Raw genomic sequence first — 26,679 nt, forward strand, 5'->3', positions numbered from 1 at the left:
AAAGAGCGACAAAGGCGGTATGATGAGACATAATGCTTGAGAGCCAGGCTCAAGTAGCTTAGCTTAGCCATCACAAGAATTTTCTTTTTAAGGAGCAACACTCCCCACACCAAACTTAATTTGGACGGCTTGGTATTCTTCATTTCTGTCCACCTACATTGCTCACAAAGTTATTACATGTACTCCTTCGATTATAAATATAAAATTTATTTTGTAGTGCAAATCATGTTATAAAATAAGGTTTATATTTAAAACCTGAGAATAATTATATTTCCCCTAAAATATAGAAATCTTCCTTCTCTTTAAGACCTGCCAATATTAAATCACTTACAAGAACGGTTTGTGTAAATTGAAATAAAATTATTTTTAAATACTTACCTCTATTTTGTAAGTTATAATTGAAAGCTAATTATGAAATTAGTCTTAACGTTAAATAAAAGACTTTAATTAATTCATTTTATTTATCATTTTTTAAACTAATTTATCTAACTCTTAAATGGATATATAGTCTAATGTTACATAAAAATATTTTAAGAAGATCATGTTACGTTTGTTGGAATCAAGTAATTTTTTTTAATAGTTTTTAAATTAATTAAATGACTCTTATATTAAGAATATAAGAAAGAAAATGTAATTATTAATTTGTAAAATTTAAGAATATATATAAAAATGTAATTACATAAAATTCCATCTAATATATTTAAAAAGGAAATTCTGAATACATTAGGTTAACAAAATTTGAAAATTTGTAACTTTAGTAGGGTAAAAAAGAAATTAAAGGTAATAAGATGGTGTAATGTTGAGAAAGAAAAAGGAGTTGGAGATGCGGACGAGAAAATAATAATAAAGCTGTCGTACAGGATGACTTGTGATGTCCTTTTAGATAAATGCCTCTCATGTGCTGCCTCTGCTATGTGTATGAGCAAGCTCGTGCCTAGATTCCCATTCTCCTCATCTCTCATTTTAATATTTCTGAATCTCTCTCTCTCACTCACAAGTCACAGGCCACAGCTCTCTCTCTCTCTTCTTCAGTTCCACATGTCACGCGGCATCACGTGACCACCCCCTTAATCCATATCCCTATCATCACATTCACATTGAAACACCCCCCCTTATTGCGCTTCCACTTACATACTTTATATATAATATACTCCTTGGTTTTTCTTTCTTTTATTGCTTTCCTTTGTATTTAAAAAAAAAATACTCATCTGATCCTATTTATAAATCAGTTTCAACATGTTTCATACGGATTAAGAAAAATCTTAAACTTCATTAACTTTCATTTAAAATTCAACAACTTTTCAATTTTATTTTTATTTAATATATATTATACCTTATGTAAACAAAGTCAATACGATAATAAATAAAAGATAAAATTGTATATCCATACAAAAAATTTCTATCAATGTCCTATAAACATAATAAAAAAAATCTTTTCTCTCTACCCTATAAACAGGACCAGAAGAGTATTATTGCTCGTACTTATATTTTCATATAGTTTTTAGTTTTTAGTTTTATAGTTTCATAATAATTTAGTTGGAGACTAACAATTAGTTCCTATAGTTTTAGTGAGTATTGATTTTGGTTCCTATGTATTTAAACACAGATAAAGTCCGCATGAAATTATAGGGATCAAAACTAAGATCAAAACTATGTTTATGTTCTTCCTCCTCATCTTGTTTATACATAATTCGTCTCGCACCATGACTTTCATAACACTTCATATATGTGTGTGTGTGTGAGAGAGAGACAAGATTAGGTGTTAAATTATTAAGAGATTCTGAGGACAAATAGACAGTGTCATAGATGGCATCATGGATATCAACTTATTTTGTCAAACCGCAGCAGGTTTCATTTGCATTACTATATTATTATTAACCGCACTACTTAGCCTGTCGGTCATTTATTTTTAACGTTGGCTCAGATCCAGATTTAAATCCCTGGCAGTTTGTGTCCAATATTGTACCTTCTAAAATTCCAAGTCCACACACTAGCTAAGTCATATGTATTAGTTTTGTAGGCAGATGAGATAGGGGCAGATTCTCCATTAAAATTTCAGTGCTTTGATTATTTTCTGTGGTGCCATTTCTCGCAGCTTTTCAAAATATGAGAGTCTGTGATTTTGGGAAAGCGTTGCTCCCCAGCCCCCTTTTCCTTCACCTAAGACCCAAAATTATTAAAAGGCTGAAGCTTATCTGTATCTGATTGTACCGCTTTAGTCCTCTCCCCAAATCCTGCCAACTCAAAATAGGGCCGGATTTATTATATGTCTGCATATAAATAGAAAATTGAAAAAACATTGCTGAAAAGTCCTTACTCAAAAAGATTTTTGTTTAAAAGGACTTGAATTGAGGAGTGTAACTCGTTTTTAGATATGTCTTTCACTATGTGCAAATATCTTTCATTTTACACATGGTTAAAAATAAATTACAAATAATTAAAGAAGAGTTACACCCCATGAATTGTATTTGGATTCTTAAAAAGGTACCTTATGCAATAAAATTTTCAATTGAGGGTTTTCAACCATTTTTTCAAATATAAAAATGATTATGAAACATGACTTATTTTTTAATACTAGTTTTTCCAAAAAAAATTTGATACATTATATATATGCTTATTTTCATGATAATAAATAATTAGAATAAAAAATATCCCTGCCATAATAATAGAAGAGGTTAAAGTGACGCATCAACGTACAGGCAAGCAATAGCTACGTATAAAAAAACATAGGATATAAATCCAACAAGGATTATGCTATAAGACTAATAAAGGTGATATAGACGCAACGTTCGTAGGCATCGTAGCAGACAAAATTCATTCCCTAGCCCACAATTTTTGTTGCAAATACGTCTCATAAATTAATTAAGAAAAAATGTCAAAAGGAAAAAATAAATGAAAACCAGATTTATGCAAGGCTACATCAAAAGATAAACGGTTCATATTAAAACTAGCGTTTGGAAAGAGGGCCACTCACCCGCCCCACCCTTGTTCTGTTGCTGTTGCTCACTGTCAAATTAGAAAACAGTTATAATCCTTCCACCCACTCCTTTCTTCTTCAACATAAACAAATATGCTTACATTATATAATTTTATAAAACAAACCTATCTTAAATTCCATTTTCTCCTCCTGCACAAAAGCATCATGGCCTAGCTGGTTTCTTGGATCCGGAGATTTTGGGTCTTTTTTTTCCGTTTTAAACTTGTGTATGTATACATATGACTCTTGGAAAAAACGAAGTAGCCCACAAGACATGATTTGGTTCCTTCTCTCTGTTCCTCCTCCCTAGGCTCAAACCTTTCTCTCTGTTCTTTCATTGGAGTTCGTGGCAGCATAGTTGGTGTAATGCCTGAAAATCCATGGACCCTCTTCTTCCTAGTAGCTGCACTTTTGCTTCATTCCCAATGTTCTTTTATTGTTTCTGCTGTGAACCCACAAGGGCAAGCTCTTCTTTCATGGAAGACGTCCCTGAACAGGTCCTTGGAGGTGCTGAGTAATTGGGACCCAGTTGACAATACACCATGTGGCTGGTTTGGAGTTAGCTGCAACTTCAAGAACGAGGTTGTGCAATTAGATCTGAGGTATGTTGATCTGCTTGGAAGCCTTCCTTCTAATTTCACCTCCCTGAGTTCCTTGACTAAGCTTATCCTTATTGGAACGAACCTCACTGGTTCTATCCCAAAAGAGATAGGCTTTCTTAGCAATCTCACCTACTTGGACTTGAGTGACAATGCCTTGACCGGTGAGATCCCAAGTGAGCTTTGCTTTTTGCCTGAGCTTCAAGAACTTCATCTGAACTCCAACCAGCTTGAAGGGTCTATTCCAATTGCAATTGGGAATCTCACGAAGTTGGAGTGGCTGATCTTATATGATAATCAGCTAAGTGGTGAAATTCCCCCAACGATTGGCAATCTGAATACTCTGCAAGTGATTCGAGCTGGTGGAAACAAGAACCTTGAGGGTGCTTTGCCTCGAGAAATAGGAAACTGTTCCAAGTTGGTCATGTTGGGTTTAGCTGAAACAAGTATCTCAGGATTTCTTCCTCCAACCCTTGGCCTCCTCAAGAAGCTAAACACTATTGCAATTTACACTTCCCTCCTCTCTGGTCAGATTCCTCCTGAACTCGGTGACTGCACTGAACTTGAGAACATTTATTTGTACGAGAACTCCCTCACTGGATCATTACCTAGCAGATTGGGAAATCTTAGGAATCTCAAGAATCTTCTTTTGTGGCAGAACAATTTAGTTGGCACCATCCCATGGGAAATTGGAAATTGCTACCAGTTTTCTGTCATTGACATCTCAATGAACTCGCTTACAGGAAGCATTCCCAAGAGTTTCGGGAATTTAACTGCTTTGGAAGAACTTCAACTTAGCGAAAACCAAATTTCAGGGGAGATTCCTGCAGAGCTGGGGAACTGCGAGCAACTCACTCACATCGAGCTGGATAACAATCAAATCACGGGGACGATACCTTCCAAATTTGGAAACCTCAGGAATCTGACGTTGTTATTCCTGTGGCATAACAAGCTCGAAGGAAGCATACCATCTTCACTTTCCAATTGCCAAAACCTTGAGGCTGTGGATCTGTCACAGAACTCACTGACGGGTCCCATACCGAAGGGGATATTCGAGCTCAAGAATCTCAACAAGCTTTTGCTACTATCTAATAATCTCTCCGGAAATATTCCATCTGAAATTGGAAATTGTTCGTCTTTGATTCGGTTCCGAGTGAGCAAAAATAAGATCACAGGGAGCATACCCCCACAGATTGGGAATCTGAGAAACTTGAACTTTTTGGATCTTGGATACAATCGGATTTCCGGAGTTATTCCGGAAGAGATGTCAGGCTGCAGGAATCTCACGTTTTTGGACCTACATTCCAATATGATCGCTGGGAGCTTGCCAGAGAGTCTGAGTGAGCTGGTCTCGCTTCAATTCATCGACTTCTCTGATAACATGGTCGAAGGTACACTGAGCCCGAGACTAGGATCACTTGGTTCACTCACAAAACTGGTTCTCGGAAAGAATCATATCTCGGGATCAATTCCGACTCAGCTCGGTTCCTGTTCGAAGCTTCAGTTGCTGGACCTTAGTAGCAACAATTTCTCCGGTGATATCCCCGGCAGTCTTGGTGATATTCCGGGGCTTGAAATTGCACTGAATCTGAGCTTGAATAAACTATCAGGCGAGATTCCTCAGGAGTTTTCAGCCTTGGTTAAGCTGGGGATCTTAGACATCTCCCACAACGAGCTCACCGGTAACCTCCACTATCTCGCGGACCTCCAAAATCTCGTCGTCCTCAATATCTCGTATAACAAATTCTCCGGGCGCATCCCGGACACGCCTTTCTTCGCAAAGCTTCCTCTAAGTATGCTCGCCGGCAACCCATCGCTCTGCCTCTCCGTAAACCGATGCGCGGAAGACGACTCCGGGAGCCGTTCGGGTAGGCGTGCGAAGACGGCGCGTATAGCCATGGTGGCCCTACTTTGCACCGCGTGTGTTCTGCTCTTGGCGGCGCTGTACGTCGTCGTCGCGGCAAAACAACGACAGAGGGGCCACGGTAACGATCTCGACCCCGACGGGAGGGATAGTGACATGGAGATGGGCCCACCATGGGAGGTGACAGTGTACCAGAAGCTCGACCTGTCAATTTCTGACGTGGCCAAGTGTCTCACCGCTGGAAACGTCATCGGACGCGGCCGATCCGGGGTGGTTTACAGAGTGAACATGCCAGAGGGAATAGACATGGCCGTGAAGAGGATCCGGTCATCGGAGAAATTCTCAGCAGTGGCATTCTCGTCGGAGATAACAACATTAGCGAGAATACGACACCGTAATATCGTGAGGTTACTGGGCTGGGCGGCGAACCAGAAGACGAAGTTACTGTTTTATGATTACTTACCAAACGGTAATCTGGATACGCTATTACACGAGGGGTGCACAGGATTGATCGAGTGGGAGACACGGTTCAAGATAGCACTGGGCGTGGCGGAAGGCTTAGCTTATTTACACCATGACTGTGTGCCTGCTATCTTGCACCGGGACGTAAAAGCGCACAACATCTTGTTAGGAGACAGGTACGAGCCGTGTCTGGCAGATTTTGGTTTCGCCAGATTGGTACAGGACGACCCAGCTTCCTTCTCGGTGAATCCACAGTTCGCTGGTTCTTACGGCTACATTGCGCCGGGTAAGTAACTCTGTGTTCAGTTAACGTGGGCCCCAAAAAATTTTACCAGGAGTCCAGGAGGACAAATAGAGCAAATATTTTGATTATTTCTCATGATTTTTTTTTGATGAAATTTCTCATGATTTTCTTTCAGACACTTTTTTTTTTAGCTGAATTTCAATTACAGGATTAATATATTAGTATTCCCGTTATTTAATATAAGACCATATTTTATTTTTATTTTAGAACCCAATTCATATTATCCTTTATATTTATTTATTTCTTCTCAAAGTAGTTCTTATAATAATGATAGTTCTAGCCAATATACTTGATTAGTAAAGATGTTTTAGAAAAAACAACACTTATTTATTACAAATAACTAATTTAACTAGTTTTTTTAATCTACTTAAATTAATCAGCTAATTCTTATATTAAGAATTGGAGGTAGCATAAGTTAGTGGAATGATTTTGAGCTGACGTGAAATTTTTGGTAATAAATCATGTGACAATGGAATTCCTGGCTTATTTTTCTTTTTACAAAAATGAGTTTGCAACGTGCTTTGCCCGTTTAAATTTTTTTATAATATTGGGGTAATTATCCTTAATCTTGGGGGACATGCAATGAGGAAATGTTTTTCAGGCTACTCTATAATTAAATAGTTAGCTTATTTGATTAGAAAAACTAATAATACTCTTCCGGTTCTTAATATATAACCTAATTATTGAGTTGATTTTGGTCTTAAATATAAGACTCATTTATCATATTTATTAATTTTCTCTAAATTATCCCTATAGATACTCCCTCAACCATAATCAAGCAAAAGAGAAAGATAGGGTATTAGAAAAGATGATTATGATATTTTAGAAAAACACGTTATATTTTTTATAATTAACTAACTTATTTAACTTTTTTAATTTAATTAAATTAATTAAACGGATATTATATTAAGGAGTGAAAGAGTAATACGAATAATCATCATCACACGGCCATCTTGAATGAACACGGGCATTATATGGCCTTAAGGTTGTTGTTTCATTATTGCCTTAAAAAGGTTTTTGGACTCATTCTGTGTACAACTCATGTACTTGGCACAAATTTGCATGCACACACACAATAATTACTACCAAATGATCTTTCCCTTCGCAAAGGCAAAAAGAGACGAGCAGACACAAACAGACATCCCTGGTCCATTCCTTTATTCCGCTCTCATCTTTTGTTGCATTGTTCATTCAGCCTGGATATTTTCTCCTCCTTCATCTTTTTTATTTTTCTTTTTAACAAAAATAAGAGTAGCTTATAAATGAGAGTGCGTGTCTCTGTGTGTGTATATATGTAAATTCTTTTTTTTTTGGCCAATAAATATATAAATTAAATAAGTAGAGTTGGATTGGGATTGAATTTGTGTGTATTGTGTTGGCAGAGTATGGGTGCATGCTGAAGATAACAGAGAAGAGCGACGTGTATAGCTATGGAGTGGTACTACTAGAGATAATAACAGGGAAACGACCGGTGGACGCGTCGTTTGGTGAGGGGCTACATGTGATAGATTGGGTGAGAGATCATCTGAAGAGGAAGAAGGACCCTGTGGAGATTGTGGATCCAAAGCTTCAAGGCCACACAGACACACACATCCAAGAGATGCTTCAGGCACTGGGCATCTCCCTTCTCTGTACCAGCACTCGCCCCGACAACCGCCCCACCATGAAAGACGTCGCCGCTTTGCTCCGAGAAATCCGCCACGATCCTCCTCCCGCCGGCCACGACGCCCACAAGCCCAAGCTTTCCACCAACTCTTCTTCCTCCTCCTCCGTCACTCCCGCCCAGTTGTTGCTTCTTGATCATCCTTCCTCTCATTCTTCATCGCTTGCTTATTCGTCTTCTACGCTGCAAGGAAGGAGCGCGTGATAGAGCCTCAGTATTAGCGTGCTGAGGAGTTAGATAGTGATTAGTTGTCTGGGGTATTAATTAGTTGATAGTTAATAACGTTGAGGTAATTATGGAATTGTAAAGGTTAAGCAGGGGTGATTTGGGTATTGCGGTCGTTGATTTACTACAAGGTTAGCTAAATCACACGAGTGTACAGTAATTATGAGTTTAATTCAGTTTGTCCCCCGCAAATGCGACTACATGCCAAATTTCAGAGGCTGGAAGTCCTATTCCTTGAACTTTCATATAATACAGGTTGATACGCCTAAGAATTGGATTTCTTGTTTCTTATTTCTTTCTTTCTTTTGTTTTTGTTTTTTTCCCCAAGAAGGGAAACAACAATGAAAATTGATTAAATCCTTGGTCTTGTTGATGGCAAGTTTCCCCAGTAACAATGGTACTCATCACCTTTAAGCAGGGTCCTAAATTTGAACCTAGCATTAACACATATTTGTGTGCATATTTAAACAGATTGTAATTAAAAAAGAAGGTTAAATCCTTGGTCCCTCTACAAGAAACTTGCTAGGGCGTTAGTATCAAATTAACGTAGTCCAGTTCTCTGCTCCGCAGGCCTAGTGTATATATTGCTAATTAGAGAGAGAGAAGTGGGATGGGTGGGTTCACTTGTCACTTGCCCACATAGAGATATTTAAAATTTATATTTTTTAGATAAAAAATTTAAAAAATAAAAACAAAATGAAATTTGATGATTTATATTTGATGCTCATCATTAAATGATGAGTTTCCTAAAGTCAATCTATCTTGTTACTGCATGAAACTTGAGGGGATGAAGTTTGGATGCCCATCGCGTAAAAACACACGACACCCAACAATGTTGCGGGGAGGCCCACGCCACGTTCCAGAGGAAGCAAGGGGCGGCAAATTCAGGTTTCTTCTTTCAAGAGGCAGAGAACCACATTTCCGCTTCTAGCTGGCTTTGCTTTATTTGATTCAACATAACACGACCTCTTCATAATTTCTATCCCAAAAAAACATATAGTCTTTCGCTGCTTTCAATTTAATGCACTGTTTTGATGTCGCTGGCGTGTCAATATATGCAAAGCTAGGGCCCTTACCAATATATGCCGTTCCATCACCACCATCTACAATTTGCACTTGAAGCAACACCAAAAATTAATATTTTCTGGTAACATGGTGATGCCTTTCATCTTCCATCTTTGTTCATCTCATTGCTCCATTTCCGTATTTTTCAAGACTTGCTGCATGAAATTTCTTCAAATATTTCTTATCAGATTCTACAGTGATACGAAGGATTTTGATGGGGTCGTTTCTTAAAAATTGATAATGTCAAACTGATAGATCTGCATTTTAAGTAACCGACTTTAGCTTCAACCTCCACACAGGTCCACGTGTTTGGCACTCTATTCTTGCTTCTGCATGGCCTTGTTTGGTAGCACAAAAAGGGATGGACTTCTGTTAAAGAAAAGGGTCCCAATTTTCTCTCTTTCACTGGTTAAGCTAACACAATTTTCTATTAGCTGAGCTGCACCACGTCCTAGTAATTTGACCACTATTAATGATCTAGTTCTAGGGTGATGACTGATTCCGGAACAAATCAAGTTCATCATAGTTAATGGCTTAACCTGACGTCAACATAAAAAGATAAATCCAAGCTGTTCCAAATCCTCTCTACTAACCCAATGAGTTTAATTATCTCAGGAATATAGAATTGCGTCTATTAATTAACATAGAATTCTAGTTGAAGTCAAATAAGCATAAATAAAATCCCCTCTTTATTCATCCATGAAATGCGTGCATGTGTGTGTATATACATGAAAGAGCACGTACAAACAGGCATGCGGCACACAATGAGTGCTCCTTAGACATGAAACAGAAGCACCGTTCCTTAGTAAAACAGTAACTATCGTGATATGTGATACAAGTTTCGGTAAGTTTTAAACATCAAATGCATTCCCAGCTCACTCAATTTTAACTGTATAGATCATCATCGTCTCCTGCAGCAGCAGAAGAGAAAGGGTCCGCAGCTCCAGTTGAAGTGTTCTCAGTTCGATCTGCAAACCGAAATTCCGATCCAAATCCACGAGACTGCTGCAAGGTCTGAGCAAAGAGTTGGTACTTCCTGATATCAGCATCACTGACGCTTCTGCGAGCAAACTTCATGGATTCCTCGAAATGTGCTGGCTTTATCTCAGCAACCTCATCAATTTCATCCTCATCCTCTTCCATAGCTTCAGGGTTCTCCCTCTTTCTCCTCTCCTTCTCAATGCCCTGTTGATGCCATGGGGTCCATCGCATTAAGAAACCAAACATACAACTCACTAGCTTTTAAGAAGAAATGAAGGGCTTGGAAATGAAAAAAGCATTTCCTATTATTAAAAAAAAATAAAAAAAAAATAAAGAGGGGCAGACGAAGATAAATGCAGTTAATTTTTCAGTGTCGTAATCCATAACTTGAATTTCATGGAACTTGTGAACAACATGGATTAGGCAAATCAGACAAAACTCAGCTTTTTTCAATTCGGAGTCTCCACATCAAGTATCATATCATACCTTCTCGATATCTTCTCTGATAGCATATTTGCAGGCTCTCTGACAAATTTCTGTGATGTCTGCACCGCTGAATCCATGAGTAAACCGGGCAAGGGCTGTTAGGTCAACACCCTTTGAGACTGGCGACTTCCTCAAACATGCTTTGAAGATTTGAAGGCGTGAATCCTCATCTGGCAATGGGATATATATCAGTTGGTCCAGACGTCCGGGCCTGAGCAATGCAGGGTCTATAATGTCAGGCCTATTTGTTGCCCCAATAATGAAAACTGTTTTCTTAGCTGACATTCCATCCATTTCTGTTAATAGTTGGTTCAAAACCCTATCTGCAGCACCTCCAGCATCTCCTGTGGAACTGCCACGCTGAAAGTCATAAACGCCTGAATCATTAGAAAGTGACTACTAGTAATGCGTTGCCAGCAATCAATAATTTTAAACAAAAGTTGAGGCAGAAACAATAACTAGCCGGAAAACCCTCACAGGAGTATGTTGTCAACACACACAGAGCAAGACAGTGGATGAAGTTCAATGTAATCAAAGGCCTACTTCTTGTGAAGGAAATTTTGAGGTTGGTACCTGGGTTGCGATAGAGTCAAGTTCATCAAAGAAAAGAACACATGGAGCTGATTGTCGGGCTTTGTCAAATATTTCACGCACATTTGCCTCACTCTCACCAAACCACATTGTTAGCAGCTCAGGTCCTTTTACACTTATAAAGTTGGCCTGGCATTCATTAGCAATTGCTTTCGCAAGAAGAGTTTTACCACAGCCAGGAGGTCCATAGAAGAGAACACCTTTTGAAGGTGACATGCCAAATTTCTCAAACTTCTCAGGATGCTCCACTGGATATTGAACAGTCTACAAGAAGCGGGGGGGGGGGTCCGGTTAAATACAAGGCAAAAATTTACGTATAATAGAACATACTTAAGATGATATTAAAGCAACTTCAAACCTCTTGAAGCTCCCTTTTAACATTCTCCAACCCCCCAATATCATTCCAGGAAACATTGGGAACCTCCACAACCTACATGACAGCATCCCATGTTATGATTCGAAGAGAAATGATTAAATGAGCTTTTTTTTTTCAAAAAATTGGAATGGTTGCATCAAGATTCATGGAAATAACACAATTCAAAAAGTTTATCAAGCTTAGACACTTCTTGGTTAAGACTAAAGAAGCCAGGCTTACTGTTTCACGCAAAGCTGATGGATTTGAAGCGCCTAAAGCAGTTTGGAAGTGATCATTTGTCACAGCCATGGAATTCAACACCTCAGCATCAATTGTTTCATCCTCCAAGTCAATGACATCCATTTTCTCCCGAATACACTGTAGTGCAGCCTCTGTGCAAAGAGCAGCAAGATCTGCACCGACATATCCATGTGTATCTCTAGCAACTCTTTCAAGATCAACCTGAAACACAATATATTAGAATCTAGAAGTATAGTCCGTGTTGCCATCACAAAGGTAGTGATGATTTATGACTAGACAGCAGAGTAAAATCTTACGTCATCTGCAAGTTTCATATTTTTAGTGTGAATCCTAAGAACCTCCAATCTTCCAACTTCATCTGGCACACCAATGTCAATCTCCCGATCAAATCTCCCAAATCTTCTCAAGGCAGGATCAACGCTGTTGGGTCTATTGGTGGCTCCTATAACAATAACATGTGACCGGGTCTTGAGGCCATCCATTAGAGTCAAAAGTTGTGAGACAATTCTCCTCTCCACTTCCCCATGTGTCTTTTCTCTCTTTGGAGCAATTGAATCTAATTCATCAATGAAAATTATAGAGGGGGAATTCTTTTCAGCTTCCTCAAATGCCTTCCTCAAGTTGCTTTCACTTTCACCGGCCAGCTTTGACATTATCTCAGGTCCATTAATCAAAAAGAAGAATGCTCCTGTTTCATTAGCTACTGCTTTAGCAATCAGAGTCTTTCCAGAACCAGGTGGTCCATAAAGCAAGATTCCTTTTGGAGGCTTAACACCGATGGATTTGAAGAGCTGTGGGTGTCTAAGAGGAAGCTCTACTAACTCACGGATTTGAGCCATTTGCTTCCTAACTCCACCTACATCATCATAGCCAACTTCATTTAATCTTTCTTCATCTTCACGTTTGACGGGTTCTCCTTCACAGAAGATTTCGGTGTCTGGTGCCACAACACAGTATTCACCAGGATCTGTCTCTATTACTTTGAATTCAACACTCCGCATCCCACCCCTTATAAGAAAGAGATCGCCTTTTCTCACAGGTCGGTAGGCCTCCAGAAAGTATGCTGTGGAACCAGAAGAACCGTCACTCTAGGCAAGTACAATTAAATTAAAGGAAATATGATGCCACTCAACAGACAACTTACGCTTGAGATATGCATCAAACAAGTTGCCAGTAACACCCTCTATAGTATCATCTATTGGAAGAATGTGAACCCGCTTCCCATATTTCACATCAGCACATTGATTGACAGATACCACATCTCCAAGTCGTACTCTAAGATTAGCCCGCACAACTTTATTCATCCTAACTTTTGATTCTTCACATTGCTCATCAGTAAGAACAATGCAAACTGTGTCCCTTCGCTTCTTTCCCTGTGTAACCAAGATGATTTTTAGAATTATACTAGAATGCAAAATTGTATAGGAAGAGAATGCTGGGTACCTTTATTAGAACAGTGTCCCCTCGGAAAAACTGAAGCTTTTCCATTGTAGAAGGATGCAAAGTTACCACAGAATTGTCATCATTAATAGCCTCATCAACAACAAGACGGTTAGGTGCCTTCTTACGTTCTAAGATTGCAGTGGAGTAATCCCTGTTACTTTTCCTACATCAAATGCGCACATTCTCAGCAGTGAGTTCTGTCTCCACTTTTACTTTTGGTGAGATCAAAAGACACCCAACAAATCCAATACATGTTAGTATAGATATATTTATTTTACGGTCATTTCTAATGTTTGTGCAATGCCTATCCACACTTCACAATGAAAAACATTCATCAGAAACAGGAATAAATTCACTCAAATTTTAGAATTAATATATCCGACTATCTAATAGCTCCAACAAATTATATGCGCATCTTAGGTTCAAAAATGTTTGAATGTTTGAACTTTGAGATACAAGTATCAAGATTCAACTAATGCGACATCTATGTACATTTCAAGTTTCCCAATTAACTCAGAAGTAGGCGACAGGAGAAATATCAGAATACCTAAGCTGCAGATCAAAGCAAATTATTACTCTTTTTTCAATCATCAGCTTTATGAAAGGTCAGTTCCATCTCTTATCAGTCAGAAACTAAAGATGCGGTAGTCAAACAAAGTCACAGGAAAAAATAAAAAGAAGAAAAATAGAAAGGAACTTAGGTGGTCTTTAAACCGAAAGAAAAGCATAGAATCCCCGAAGAACTAAAACGGACGTCATCGAATTATCAAGAATAAATAATTACACATAAAGGATAAAGCTTTGTCTTTCAGAATGGGCTCATGTTTTAACAAATCCCTCCATAAAACAATCCAAATACCCCTCCAGAAAGCAAGAACTATTATACATGCGACCAAGAGAAAGGGACAAAATTCGAGTTTTATGAACAAGAAAGAGAGAGCTAAGCATACGAATCCGAAGAGGGGCCACTCTTTTTAGTGATAGAAGATGCTGAGTCCGCCATGGCTTCTCGGAACTTGTACTTGGGAAGAGAAGAAGCTCAAAAACCGGGTAAAGAAAATCGACTAGTTTGCGAATCAGAGGATGAAAAGTAAAACTTGGAGCACTAAGGCCGAAGCCAATGGGCAGTGTCCGAGTGTCCATGAAGGGCGTGGAGAGCAGCCACGCAGCCAGCGAGTCGGTATCGGGAACAATTTTCTCTCTATCTACCACCTCCTCTGTCTTAGTCTACATGCCCTCTCGCAGGCAGCATCCACGCACCGAATCATACTGAGTAAGGACAACGACGTGGATTCCTAAAGAAACCCAAAGAGTAACCAGAATGATCTTCTTCTTTTTCTGTTCGGATCATTTGGACCATACTATTGGGCTCACTAGTTATAGCCCGGCCCTGTATTCTAAACTATGAATTTTTCATTTTTCAAATATATTAAATTTCTCATTTAAAAAAAAATCACCAACATTTGAAATTTAGAGAGATATCTATATTTTGAAATTAAGTAAAATATATACAAAATTGCATATAAAAAAAACTCATTATAAATTTTTTATTTCAAGAATAATTATTTATAAGTTGCTCAGAATCTGTGAGAGCTATTTTTGCATTTATTTTCCAAGAAAAGATGACCAAGTTAACCCATCATAAAAAGAAGAATTATACTCTATGGTAGTTGGATAAGTAGAAGAAATCTAATTTCTCTTGAGTATCATGTAAGTCATCACCAATTTACAAAAGCTGGTTTCCATTTGTAAAAGGAAAAAACATTTTACAGGTATATATATATATATATCTCCTCTGATTTGTAATTTGGTATATGTGTGTTTTTTTTCTAAATTAAATAATTTAAATTTGCTTTATTAGCACCAATAGCCCCTTTAACTTTACTCTATTAGCTGCATAGCAGCTAACAATATTAACCGAACGAAATTAAAATATTTAATTAAGAGAGAAAAATACATTAGATACGGTATTAAAAATTGATATAAAATGTAAGTACCGGCAAAATGGTATTGCAAAAGTTAATTTAAACTCTGATCTGAGAAATGATATATCATAATTCATAAAACAAGAAAGGATGTATTGGTCCTATAGCATAGGGTACGTGAATGGTCACTGTCATTTGTACTGGACAATGAAAGTATGGAAGCACTTGAATGGACTAATGGTGGGGAAAACGATTGAAACCATCATCAAGTGGTGTTGGTTTCGTTGTATTTATTTATTGAACCTGACTTTTCTTGGCAGTATGGGCCTCACATTTTTAACTGGACCGAGTCCGATGCCCTGCCATTGTTTTTTCTTTCTTTTCCTCTTTATTTTTTCAGTCACTGGATCGCATGTTCTGTTTCTGTGGCCAACTCTTCATTATTTGTATGCAGCAATATGCCCCACTGCAATTGTTTACTCTTGCACTCTCATCCCCGCCTGCGTGTGATTCCATGTTTAGACAAAAATGTTTTCAACACATTAGTAAATTAAATCAAATCATTTTAAATTATTCCCTCCGCAGCTAGATAGCTAACTTACAGAAAGTTAAAAAAAAAAAATTTAACTACTTGTTAAAAATGTGCATTGGTTACCGACAAACATTAGTTTTTGTAGAATGAATTTTGACTGTTTAAATATGAAGTCTCGAGTTCGTGTGACATAGTCATGCAGCTAAATATATTTTTTTAAAAAAGTGTATAAATTTTCTTAGAACATCCTCTTCAATAAACACATATCAACATTGGTTTAACTTTTTGTAAGAAGGATACAAATGCTCTCGGAGGGAAGTATTCATGTACTAGTAAAGCCACTTAAATCCAGCTTTAAAACAAGGGGAATTGGAAGAGCCACAATCCTGTGCTTTTAAACATTACATACTTAGATTGCTTGAACTTGACAGGCCAAAGTCCACATTATAGTATACATATCTCTCACCAACCAAACTAAATCTTAATCTTCGTGGGTTTTGCTGAAAAAAATAGGAACAACACAAAACAACAAACCAAATGAAGATTTTTTGTTTTTTAATGGCAAAACAATGTATAACTATGACCCCAAAATTTTCAAAAACATAAACAGTGATTTTTCCATCAAGGGCATTTGATATTCCTTCCAGGGCCTCCATAATAAAAGTAAGTGCCCCAAACTTTGTTTGTTCCCAATCTGATGTTATAGCAATTGGAATGATCAGCCAACTGATGAATGTTGGATAGAGGAAGCAAACTGTTATCCCAATCCACCACTTGTAAGTTCCTGAAATATGCTGCTTTTCTGTAACCTTCTTCTGCAAATTTACCACTTCCCATTTCAGTGCTTGTGTGGTAACCCTTTGAGCCTGAGTTCACTATTTCCCCTCCAAATTGCACCATGCTTGCCTCCTTCCTCAGGTGACTGAATAGGTTCACCGGCCAGTACCCGACTAGCCCGGCCGACCCGATTTCCAGCCACCAGTGCCCATGTTTCGGATCCTAATGAAGTGAAGGGTGGAAAAAATAGAGAAGAATATTTCAGAGGTGATAATATAATGTTGATTAGATATGAAGTGTGAGGAAGAAGCAAGGGTAAGGTTTGGCTCAGTGGTTGCTTTCCATGGATGGAGGAGTCAGAAACAGCAAAATCAGAGGAAAAAAGAGGCAACCGTGAGCCGTGGCTTTAATAAAGGGAATAAAAAGTCATTTAGCAATAGTAGAGTCGACCCCATGAAGGACGCTCGTACTGGTAAAGCCAGCGAATCTTTTAATTTAATAAAGAAAACTGACAACCAAAACGAATTATTGTTCCTCTTGGACACACTTTTCCTATTCCTTATCCTTTTCTTGTCAATGGAAGTTAAGAAGCAACAATGCAACATAAAACAATATACGCGTATATATACACACACACACACAATTCAAAGTGTACCTATGCATCACAGTATGAGATCAACAAACTGTACTGGGCCATGGACGCAAACTCACCTTCCAAATCATTAAGCCAATATCAAACTGTCTTCCATTATATACAGATCTTGGGGATATTGCAGCTCCAATTGCTATCTTGTTGTTGGTTTGAACAAATCCTGAGCACAGCAAGTTGTAGCATCCTGTCACTTGATATGCATCTGTCTGTGTTTTTATAAACAAACAATGGGTCAAATTCTGCTCTGATCAAAGGTAAAAACAAACTGCAGAAGCTCGGTCCTTTCAAAAACTTACTGTCCAATAAGTGAAGAACCTTGGATTATTATCCCCATATAGTCGTGGGCTCACCTGGAGAACACTCGTGCTTGTTATAATTACTCAGAAAACAGTATCTCGTCAACAAATAATGAAGTACTGCCTCTGGTTCTAATTATAAGACCTCGTTTTTAGTCTACAAACAAGGTCTTATAATTAATTCCTGAAGTAGTATTAACAATCGCTAAAGTGATTATTATATATGAGGTAGATTTGAAGAGATATACAGAACAAATGAGTGTACATGCCTGCCAACCAGCTTCTATGGTATTTAGATCATTCCCAAAGGATCCAGCAATAACCCATATCTGTGACAAGCTAAATTCGTCTTGATTCGTCACTTGGGGTGCCCATACGTTTATACTTGCCTTTGCTCCATAATATTGATCTCCATTCACAAAAACCACTGCATGCTGCATTAGGATTTATATTCTGAATCATCCACCTGCTAATCTTCTATGTATTTCAGAACAAAATTATAGCAACTAAGACTTTCTTCGTGGGAATTAACTGAACTTAGCTCACTTGAATTCACTTGTTTTGATTAAGCAAAAAATATTCTGCATATGAAGTTGTAAAACACTAACCTCATGGCCACTGGCGGACGAATCTCTCCGTACACTCCTACCGTGTTTTTTCCCAAATCTCTGAATGGAACTTGATCTCAGAATATCTTCCTCTCTTGTTCTCCTGATTGGAACGGTTCCTTCTGGGCATGACTCACCAGAATCTGACCACAGCTGAAAGCTTTCTAATTCTGTTTCTGCATTGTCGTGGCCTTTTGGCCTTTCTGGCGAATCCTACAAACCCAAATCTTCTTACTTTCCCCCTAATCATATGCAGAAAAAGTCATTTTCTTCGGTATGAAAGTTTTCATAGAAATTACCAACAGTCTCTGTCTTAGTCCTTGAAGCTCAGGATGGTCAAAAGCTGGCTGCTGATGAAATAAAACACAGTCAATCAAATCCCCATCTGGGCTCTGCAACAAAATAACAAAATTCAAGTCACTTACGGAACCATTAATATCAAAGCTTCTTACAGAGCAGAAGAAAATGCCTCAATTGTCTTCAAAGAAGGCTTGTTGATCTTGCTTAAAAGAGCTCTGACTCTGAGAGTTTGGTTGAAGGGTAGGGGGTGAGACAAGACTGGGCTAATTGGAGAAACAAGAAAGAGGAAAGCAACAAAAAGGACAGGTAGAATAGGTGGAGTATTTTGGGAAGTAAGAGCAGCCAATCTCAGAGAATGATTCTGTGCTCTTGTTTGTCCTGTGACAACGTGTTGGTATTGTCTTCTTGTTTCAGCAGAAAATGACTCATTCTCGTGAATTGTACAGGAAGCTGAGTTTTTCTTCATGCCTATCCAAAACAAAAGGAAGAACGACCGCGGAGAACCCAAGCTTGACAAAAAATCTTCTAACTGGTTCAAAAAGTGAGAGAGAAATTCTAGTGGTGAAGGTTTTGTGCGTCCATGCGCTGAAAATTCAGGCACCAGAAGTCTGTTGACCCACACTTGGTGGGACTATACTCTTTTTTTTTTTTTTTTTAATTTCTTTCTTTTTCTCCTTCTCTTGCCCCTTGAAATTTAAGAAAAGATAGGTAGAGATCATTTAAATCTAATTTCACTTTTCATTTTTTTTTAACTGAGATGCTAATGCTATTGAATAGGCATGTTTATGAAAAATACCAAACATGCTCAGCATAACAGTACCGGAGGGGAAAAAAGAGTATTATATTCGAGAGAATGGTGTAGAAAAAATAGATGAGTGAATTTGATAATGGAGGAAAGACTTTTGTATGAAAAACGTATAAAAAAATGTAGATAAATTGAGCTACAAATAATTAAAAATAATTAACAAACGTTTGAGTAATTTCATTATTACTTCGAGAATATTTGCATAAATATGGTTGCATTAATCACAGTTTACTCATACGTGTGGTCCTTGTATGTATCGGTAATACCCATACGTGGGATTATGTTGGCAATATTTTCTTTTGATTGATGATTTTTTTAAGAGAGAATTACTTATTAACTTTTAAAGGAAAAAATATAATTATCAAAAAATTTCATTGACAAATGAGTAACAAAAACCTCAATTTTTATCTTAAACTTGTCAATAAATGATTTTCTTGTTCTTTTTGTCTTAAGACTTTATACTATTTTCTTGAATATCATGACCAGCAATTCGGCCAACTGAAAAAAGAGACCAACATAAGAGGAGAGTTTGGAAATCCCCTTAAAAACATTTAATTTTTTTTACATAAATCTAGATAAAATTAATTTAAATACTATGAAATCACCTCTAAAAAGTTAATCTAAACAGTTTAAAAAAAATTCATCAAACAAGTTCATGCAAATCACATCTAATTTGATTGACGTCAAGAGGATCGGTGCATGATGTCAATGGTCAAATCCAGTCAACCGCCTCTGTTCTCCCGACTCCGACAATGGATCTATGCGTCCATATGTGCATTTATTACGGCCTTAACCACGAATCTCTTCAAAAATGTAACAAATTCAATTCTATATTAAGGGCTGAAACACTACTTTCGATGTTTAATATAAAAATTTATTTGAATTTTATTTTGATTTTAAATATAAGAATCTAATATATTTTATTTTTTATATTTATATTTTTTTTTAAAATGATTTTTGTAATAATAATAATTCTAACCAATACACTTGATTAGTAAAGATATTTTAGAAAAGGTAATACGTATTTATTACAAATAACTGACTTAAATAATTTGTTTAATCTACTCAAATAAGTCAATTAGCTTTTATATTAATGATCGTGAGTAGTGATCTTACTGATCGTATCATTATTATTTTTAATGTGCGCGGCAGTGTAAAATATATTTACTTTATTTTCAGTTACCATGAGATAAAATTTTGGAGGGTACAGTGTTCATACTACACACACAAAAGGTAATTTACAACATTTCAGTAGTAATGAATAATTTTTTCATAAAATAATCATAATTATCAATGAGTAAGAAATGAAAGAGACTTGACCGGCTTGCAACAACCAAATCAGTGTTACATTATAAATAATACAATTACTCTCTCTCTCTCTCTCTCTCTCTGTGAATTGTGTTATCAAAAAGTTGTAAATTTCTTTTCAAAAGTACATGATTGTCATATAATTGAGGAAGGCAAATAACCAATGATTTAGAGAAAAGCCTAGGGCAGGGCAGCATGCATGTTGCGATTAAACGTTTAAAACCAAGTAATTAGAAAACAAATGATTCTGTGAATAGTGTCGGCCTTGCATTGCAGCTGTGAATCACTTTTGCTTGTGAGGTTGAGGCGCAGAATGGGCCCTCAGCCCTAACGCCGTTCCTTATCTTTAAAGGATGTCGCGCTCCCCTCCAATGCTGCCGCTTGCTTCCCACTCACACTTTGTCCCTTCCCTTCACGCCTCTTTTTCTAAATTTACGTTTTATTAAAAAAACTAGGACCTTTTATTTGTAATTTTTTAATAATGTTCTCTGTGTTTAATACTACTTTCAATCATTAATATAAGAGTGAGTTGACTAATTTAAATAAATTAAGAAAATTTGTTAAGTTAGTTATTTGTTATGAATAAATATTATCTTTCCTAAAATACCCTTACTAATCATGTATATAAACTATATCTACTACTAGTTTGACTTTTATTTTGATCCTAAATATAGGACCTCAATCCATTTTATTTCTGATAATTTATGCATTTTTTCTAATATAGTCCTTCTAACAATAGTAGCTCTAGTCAATACATTTGATTGGTAAGGATATTTTAGGAAAGACAACACATATTTATTACAAATAACTAACTTAACTTCTTTCCTTAATCTCCTCAAATTAATCAACTAGCTCTTATAATTAGAATCAGAGGTAGTATTTGATGGAATATTTAACATGTGTAATTACTACAAGAACTACTTTAAAAAAATAAATAAATATAAAAAACAAAATAAATTATAGTGTTATATTTAGAATCAAATTGAATACCAAATTAGCTCATTTGTAATTAAATTTATTTAATAATTATTGTCATAGTCTAAAAAAATATCGGTCAACAGTCAACAGACAGAGGTGCGAGTAAGCTAAAAGGGGAGTGAGAGAGAAGAGATTCCTTCGCCTTGTGAAGAAGATACACTGAAGTAGCGATGCATGTGGGTGAGCCCTTTGAGCTACTTGAGCTGACAAGGGTGAGGCTGGTAATACTTCTCCGGTCTTTAATATAAGACCCATTTAACTAATTTGATTAGATTAAGAAAATTAGATAAGTTAGTTAATTATAAGAAATATGACATGTTTTTCCTAAAATACCATAATCATCTTTCTTAATACTCCATCTCCCTCTTCTACTTGATTATGGTTGAGAGAGTATCCATAGGGGTAATTTAGAAAAACTTGATAAATATAATAAATGGATCTTATATTTAGGATCAAAACCAATTCAACAATTGGGTCCTATATTAAGGACCGGAGGAGTACTAAATATGAAATCAAGTTATATATTATCCGTCTATAAAAGAAAATTATTTTATCCTATTTTAATTTTATTTCAGTTCTGTCTCGGTTGAATATAGTATTTAAAATCTGTAAAAAATGTTGAAGATGATCATTTTCCTAATGTTGATATAAACTGGAACTTAAAGCCGGACAACTTCCAAGTCCTTATCGAGGGTAAAGTTCCGAGTGAAATGCACACAATCATAAGAGTGTGCGTGATGAAACAAAGCATAGAGTAATATATATATATATACAAGTTCTGAATGAATTCGTCGTTTTCTAGTATAGTGATTTATAACAGCATAGATTGTGAAAGAGACTGATATGAGAGATATTATTCGAACGAAGTAAATTTTATCGAGGTTGCTCATTGTTCGTTGATCATTATACTCACAGCAAGGCCGTGTTGTTTTCCTCAAACAAACATCCAGCTGCTTTGACTGTGTAGTAGTTGCACCGCATGGATATGCTTCATGTTGAAGCCAAATTAAAGAACATAAAGTGAATTATTACTTTCTAAATAGGAATTAATTGATTAATTTGAGTAGATTAATACAGTTTGTTAAATTAGTTATTTATAATAAATACGTGTTGTCTTCCCTATAATAATACTCTTACTAATTATGTGTATTAGCTAAAATTACTATATGATGAAATCTTTAACATATGCAACTGCTACAAAGATTACTTTGAAAAAAATGAATAAACATAAAAGACAAAGACAAAGTGAATTTAAGTATTATATTTAAGATTAAATTAAAAGTCAAACTAACTCTTATATTAAATACCGGAGGTAGTATTAAGCAACCAACGCTAATGTTGTCATATCAGTGTGTCGCAAAACATGAACACGCTTTTATAATTCTATAATGTTTATTTGTAGCCGTGAACGACAATCCAAATTACGGATCTGCAAATCTAGTCGCACCATTGGCTTTCGTCCAAACAGGGAATCCATCAAAATCAACATCTGAATAAAGTGATGTTCCCACATGCTGCCTCGGGATTACGTGAAGAGAATTGTAGCTGATGATCATGATGATGTTGAAGAATCTGATGAATTATTACGATTATATTCTATCTGTTCGCCATGTTTCTTCCTCATCCATTAGAAATCTTAGGCCATGTCCCTTGTGTTTTTCACGCCAACCTCCCAAAATTTACGGTGGATTCCGCCTTAAGCAAAGCATCTTCTTTATACTTTCTCGAACCAAGCAAGCACAAGAAAAGTTGCCACCTAAAACATTCTTCGGATAAGGCGTCCGCCAAAGGCATTGCATGGATCGTCAATTTCCTTTGAGATAGGCCACTTCTCGCAGCTTCTCAATATTAGTTTTAATCGTAGTATATATTTCAATAAAAAGGAATCAAATATTGATTAATCATCTTAACTTTTTGCCTAATTAAATTTTCTTACATTATTATTTTGATCTTTCATTCTTTTGAACCCCTAACAGAAAATTCATACCTTCCCTGAGAAGTTGATTGAAGCCTGCGAGCGAAAAATTTGCTGAGAACGTAACGTAACATTCCTTGTACAATATGTCATCGACGATGAGAGATCACGGGATCTTTAGCCGGATGGCGAGCCTTCCTCGTAGCATTATGGAAGAATTTTCAAGGGCCATGAGTGATATAGGATCAGGAAGAAGAAGAAGACGACGATCAAGAAACCAAAATGAACTCTCTCCTTCGTCATCTTCAGATTTCCAGTTCCGGCCATTTCAGCCGCCGTTGGATCCACCGGCAGTTCGGGAGGACCAGTGGGCCTTTCTGGAGAGTTTTGAGCTTCAATATGGCACCGTACATCCTTTCTTCTACGCCTGCCGTTTAATGGAAGTTCTGAAACTAGCAGCGCAAGACAAGAAGTTGGTGTTCATGTACATCCATTCGCCAGAACACCCTTTCACGCATAATTTCTGTAGGGAAACACTCTGTAGTGAGCTCGTCACGGAGTTTCTTGACGTGAACTTTATTTGCTGGGGAGGTCTTGCCGATCGAGGCGAAGGTCTTCGTATGGTGACCACTCTCCGCCCTGCTAGCTTTCCCCTTTGCGTCGTCGTCGCCCCTGCTTCCGGTGATACCATGACGGTTCTGCAACAGGTTTATTTCACATAGCTTTTAACTAATCTAAATTTATGCAAGGCTCAATAATGAGGTTTTAAATATGTATATGGGCTAACTTGTGCTTGTTTGATTTCAGATAGAAGGACCAGTTTCGACGGCGGAGCTAGTGGAGGTTTTACAGAGAACAATGGAGGAGCAAGGATTGGCTTTTGGAAGTGACAGGGCTCGGCGGGAAGAAATGATCAGAGCTGATCGTCGGCTGAGAGAAGAACAAGATGCTGCATATCTTGCATCTTTGCGAATTGACCAGGAAAAAGAAAACATCAGGAATTCAACTTCCACAGAAAGAGTTCAGAAACCAGCAGAAGCTTTGAACACCAGAAATTATGAGAAGCCTAAGAACAAATCTAAAGTGAATGGACCTACAACCGCTACGCAAAATCAAAACAAAGGAGTTCCAAATCGGGCAGGCCAGTCTCAACCCACTCAGGTACGTTTAATTAATTGTCTAGTCCCGACATTCTTACAAAAGATATTAAACACAGCGTATCATTTCAGCAGACAAGAATGCACTCTGAATTCTTCTGCTTTAGGTCATAATTTTGTCTCCAAAAATGGGTGGGTCGATTTATTTATTTGAGCGATGTTGCAGATATTGATAAGGTTTCCAAATGGAGAAAGAGGAGAGCAGAGATTTGAGAGTACGGACAAAATCCAGGCAATTTTCGCATTCATTGATTCACTGGGATTGCCTGGGATTGGGAATTACAGATTGGTGTCAAACTTCCCAAGAAAAGTGTATGGCGTGGATCAGATGAGAATGACACTCAAAGATGCTGGCCTCCATCCCAAAGCTAGCCTTTTCCTCGAGCCCATATCCACTGACCCATAGGCCTTGGGTCAATCTTGTGGGCTACCCACTGTGTTCTTCAAACATATGGCCTTTTCTTTTCGCCCCCAAGAATTCTCCGTTCTGGGTTGTGTCTTCTTATTGGTTGTGAGCTTAAGGACTTCATTCAGACTATAACATAGCGCCCGTCCCATTTATTATATGAATAAACGTGGGGTACTGGTTAGGAGTTCAGAAGTTAAGGATGGACACAATGAAGGTGAAATTAATAAAACTGCTGACTAATGGAGTTCGAGTAGGATAACATTAATAACTATGTAATGGAAGTGCGGGTATTTGAGCTTTTAGCCTGCAATACCTATATATATATAATCATTTAATTTTATATAATGTTTTAATTTGATATTTTAACTTTGTAAAGTATATTTTTTTTAGTTTTTTTGACTCTAAAACTATTATTGACATCTTAAAGGTTTAAGGAAAAATATTTTTTTTTAAAGGAATCAAACCGAAATTTTTTATAAAATTCAAAGATAAAATATATATTTTTACTTATATATGTGTTATACCATTTCTGGTTTTTAATATAAGACCTAGTTGACTAATTTGAAGAGATTAAAAAAATTAGTTAACTTACTTATTTATTATACATATGTGTTGTCTTTTCTAAAACACTCTTACTAATCATATATATTAACTAGAATTATTATTTGATGAAACTTTTAAAAAAATATAACTACTATAATAACTATTTTGAAAAAAAATGAATAAATATAAAAGACAAAATCGATTGGAGTCTTATATTTAGGATTAAATTAAAATTCAAATAAGCTTTTATAATAAGAAACAGATGTAGTATATTACCTACATAAGGAAGTTTTGCAACATCTTCATTTTATACAAAATAACTAACTAATTAGAAGCAAATGGAATCATATTTGATGACCTAAAGTTTGAAAAAGTTAACTTTGAGCAATTTTGTTCTTGGGTTACTATTTATAGCAACCCACATTTTGACCAAATTTTAAAAAATCATAATTAATTTAAAAAAAATTAAAGTTGAGTGATTCCAGGTTCTATTGGAGACTCTTTAGATTATCTTTTGAGAAAAAATAATTTCTGAATGAATTGTCTTCAAATTCGAGCCCAAATTAAATTTTCAAAAAATACTATTTATTTGGTCATTTTTTAATTTTTTAGTATTTTTGTCTAAATTTGAATAGGCATAACTTCTTATGCAATTATCCATTTGAGGCATGTTACCACTCATTTTAAAAATAAAAATGAGATCTATTTGCATCTAAAATTTTGTGCCCTAACGCACTCAATTGGTCAAAATAACATTGATCAAAGTTTGACCCCAAAATGTTGACTTTTATCTCCTAATTGCCTTGCTTCTTCATACTTAAGCTCTAACTTAACATGCCATTCATTTAACCACATAATTGGATATAATAGTATATTTTGGCATATGTTTGCATCAAAATATAACATAGGATCATCCAGAAGATTATTTATAAGTATCCACATATATTCAAGAAAGACCAAAGCTACATAAAGTTTCATAACATCAAGCATTTCTTCATATATTGATCACCTTCTTACCTTTTCTTTTTAATGCTGTAGGCCCTGGGGTTCGTTAAACATGAGAAGGGTAAGATTTGTAGGAATCTTAATAACATAGCATCATATTTACAATGTCACACTCGAGCAAAGTATTTCATGCCACATGCACTAATTATCACATGCTTTCAACTTCATTCACATGCCATGGGAAGAAAATAAT

At 36.5% G+C, this 26,679-nt stretch overlaps 4 protein-coding genes across 4 annotated transcripts; 2 read left to right on the plus strand and 2 right to left on the minus strand.

Annotated features, from left to right (window-relative positions):
- The first annotated feature begins 3,031 nt into the window (after positions 1-3,031).
- Positions 3,032-8,380, plus strand: LOC114740079 (LRR receptor-like serine/threonine-protein kinase). Its single transcript, XM_028928201.1, has 2 exons — positions 3,032-6,188; positions 7,589-8,380. Exons 1-2 carry the CDS (start codon positions 3,344-3,346, stop codon positions 8,071-8,073), a joined length of 3,330 nt encoding a protein of 1,109 aa, XP_028784034.1. The 5' UTR covers positions 3,032-3,343; the 3' UTR covers positions 8,074-8,380.
- A 1,496-nt stretch (positions 8,381-9,876) lies between these two features.
- Positions 9,877-14,282, minus strand: LOC114740083 (cell division cycle protein 48 homolog). Its single transcript, XM_028928206.1, has 9 exons — positions 14,227-14,282; positions 13,277-13,439; positions 12,978-13,206; positions 12,130-12,896; positions 11,813-12,034; positions 11,576-11,647; positions 11,200-11,481; positions 10,627-10,986; positions 9,877-10,344 (listed from the first exon to the last, which is right to left on the minus strand). Exons 1-9 carry the CDS (start codon positions 14,277-14,279, stop codon positions 10,045-10,047), a joined length of 2,448 nt encoding a protein of 815 aa, XP_028784039.1. The 5' UTR covers positions 14,280-14,282; the 3' UTR covers positions 9,877-10,044.
- Positions 14,283-16,125: 1,843 nt separating this feature from the next.
- LOC114740087 (uncharacterized) lies at positions 16,126-18,905 on the minus strand. The gene is made up of 7 exons (XM_028928210.1): positions 18,536-18,905; positions 18,366-18,458; positions 18,067-18,279; positions 17,728-17,892; positions 17,459-17,512; positions 17,222-17,368; positions 16,126-16,732 (listed from the first exon to the last, which is right to left on the minus strand). Exons 1-7 carry the CDS (start codon positions 18,830-18,832, stop codon positions 16,355-16,357), a joined length of 1,347 nt encoding a protein of 448 aa, XP_028784043.1. The 5' UTR covers positions 18,833-18,905; the 3' UTR covers positions 16,126-16,354.
- Positions 18,906-23,303: 4,398 nt separating this feature from the next.
- Positions 23,304-25,194, plus strand: LOC114740088 (plant UBX domain-containing protein 10-like). The gene is made up of 3 exons (XM_028928211.1): positions 23,304-24,079; positions 24,180-24,533; positions 24,696-25,194. The coding sequence occupies exons 1-3, from the start codon at positions 23,519-23,521 to the stop codon at positions 24,933-24,935; spliced, it is 1,155 nt and encodes a 384-aa protein (XP_028784044.1). The 5' UTR covers positions 23,304-23,518; the 3' UTR covers positions 24,936-25,194.
- The last annotated feature ends 1,485 nt before the right edge of the window (positions 25,195-26,679 follow it).

This window comes from Neltuma alba, unplaced genomic scaffold, assembly GCF_004799145.2.
Source record: "Neltuma alba isolate B1F8T4 unplaced genomic scaffold, ASM479914v2 tig00003046_pilon, whole genome shotgun sequence".
Classification (NCBI taxonomy): domain Eukaryota; kingdom Viridiplantae; phylum Streptophyta; class Magnoliopsida; order Fabales; family Fabaceae; genus Neltuma; species Neltuma alba.

Excerpts from the sequence above, each read along its gene's own strand:
- LOC114740079 (XM_028928201.1), top strand. The coding sequence starts at position 3,344 with ATGCCTGAAAATCCATGGACCCTCTTCTTCCTAGTAGCTGCACTTTTG. Across the intron at positions 6,189-7,588 it reads TTACGGCTACATTGCGCCGG|AGTATGGGTGCATGCTGAAG; the intron begins GTAAGTAACTCT and ends TTGTGTTGGCAG.
- LOC114740083 (XM_028928206.1), bottom strand. The coding sequence starts at position 14,279 with ATGGCGGACTCAGCATCTTCTATCACTAAAAAGAGTGGCCCCTCTTCG. Across the intron at positions 12,897-12,977 it reads GTTTGATGCATATCTCAAGC|CATACTTTCTGGAGGCCTAC; the intron begins GTAAGTTGTCTG and ends CTGGTTCCACAG. Across the intron at positions 11,648-11,812 it reads CATCAGCTTTGCGTGAAACA|GTTGTGGAGGTTCCCAATGT; the intron begins GTAAGCCTGGCT and ends GCTGTCATGTAG.
- LOC114740087 (XM_028928210.1), bottom strand. The coding sequence starts at position 18,832 with ATGAAGAAAAACTCAGCTTCCTGTACAATTCACGAGAATGAGTCATTT. Across the intron at positions 17,513-17,727 it reads CCATAGAAGCTGGTTGGCAG|GTGAGCCCACGACTATATGG; the intron begins GCATGTACACTC and ends AGTGTTCTCCAG. Across the intron at positions 17,369-17,458 it reads GGTTCTTCACTTATTGGACA|ACAGATGCATATCAAGTGAC; the intron begins GTAAGTTTTTGA and ends ATAAAAACACAG.
- LOC114740088 (XM_028928211.1), top strand. The coding sequence starts at position 23,519 with ATGTCATCGACGATGAGAGATCACGGGATCTTTAGCCGGATGGCGAGC. Across the intron at positions 24,080-24,179 it reads CCATGACGGTTCTGCAACAG|ATAGAAGGACCAGTTTCGAC; the intron begins GTTTATTTCACA and ends GTTTGATTTCAG. Across the intron at positions 24,534-24,695 it reads GCCAGTCTCAACCCACTCAG|ATATTGATAAGGTTTCCAAA; the intron begins GTACGTTTAATT and ends GCGATGTTGCAG.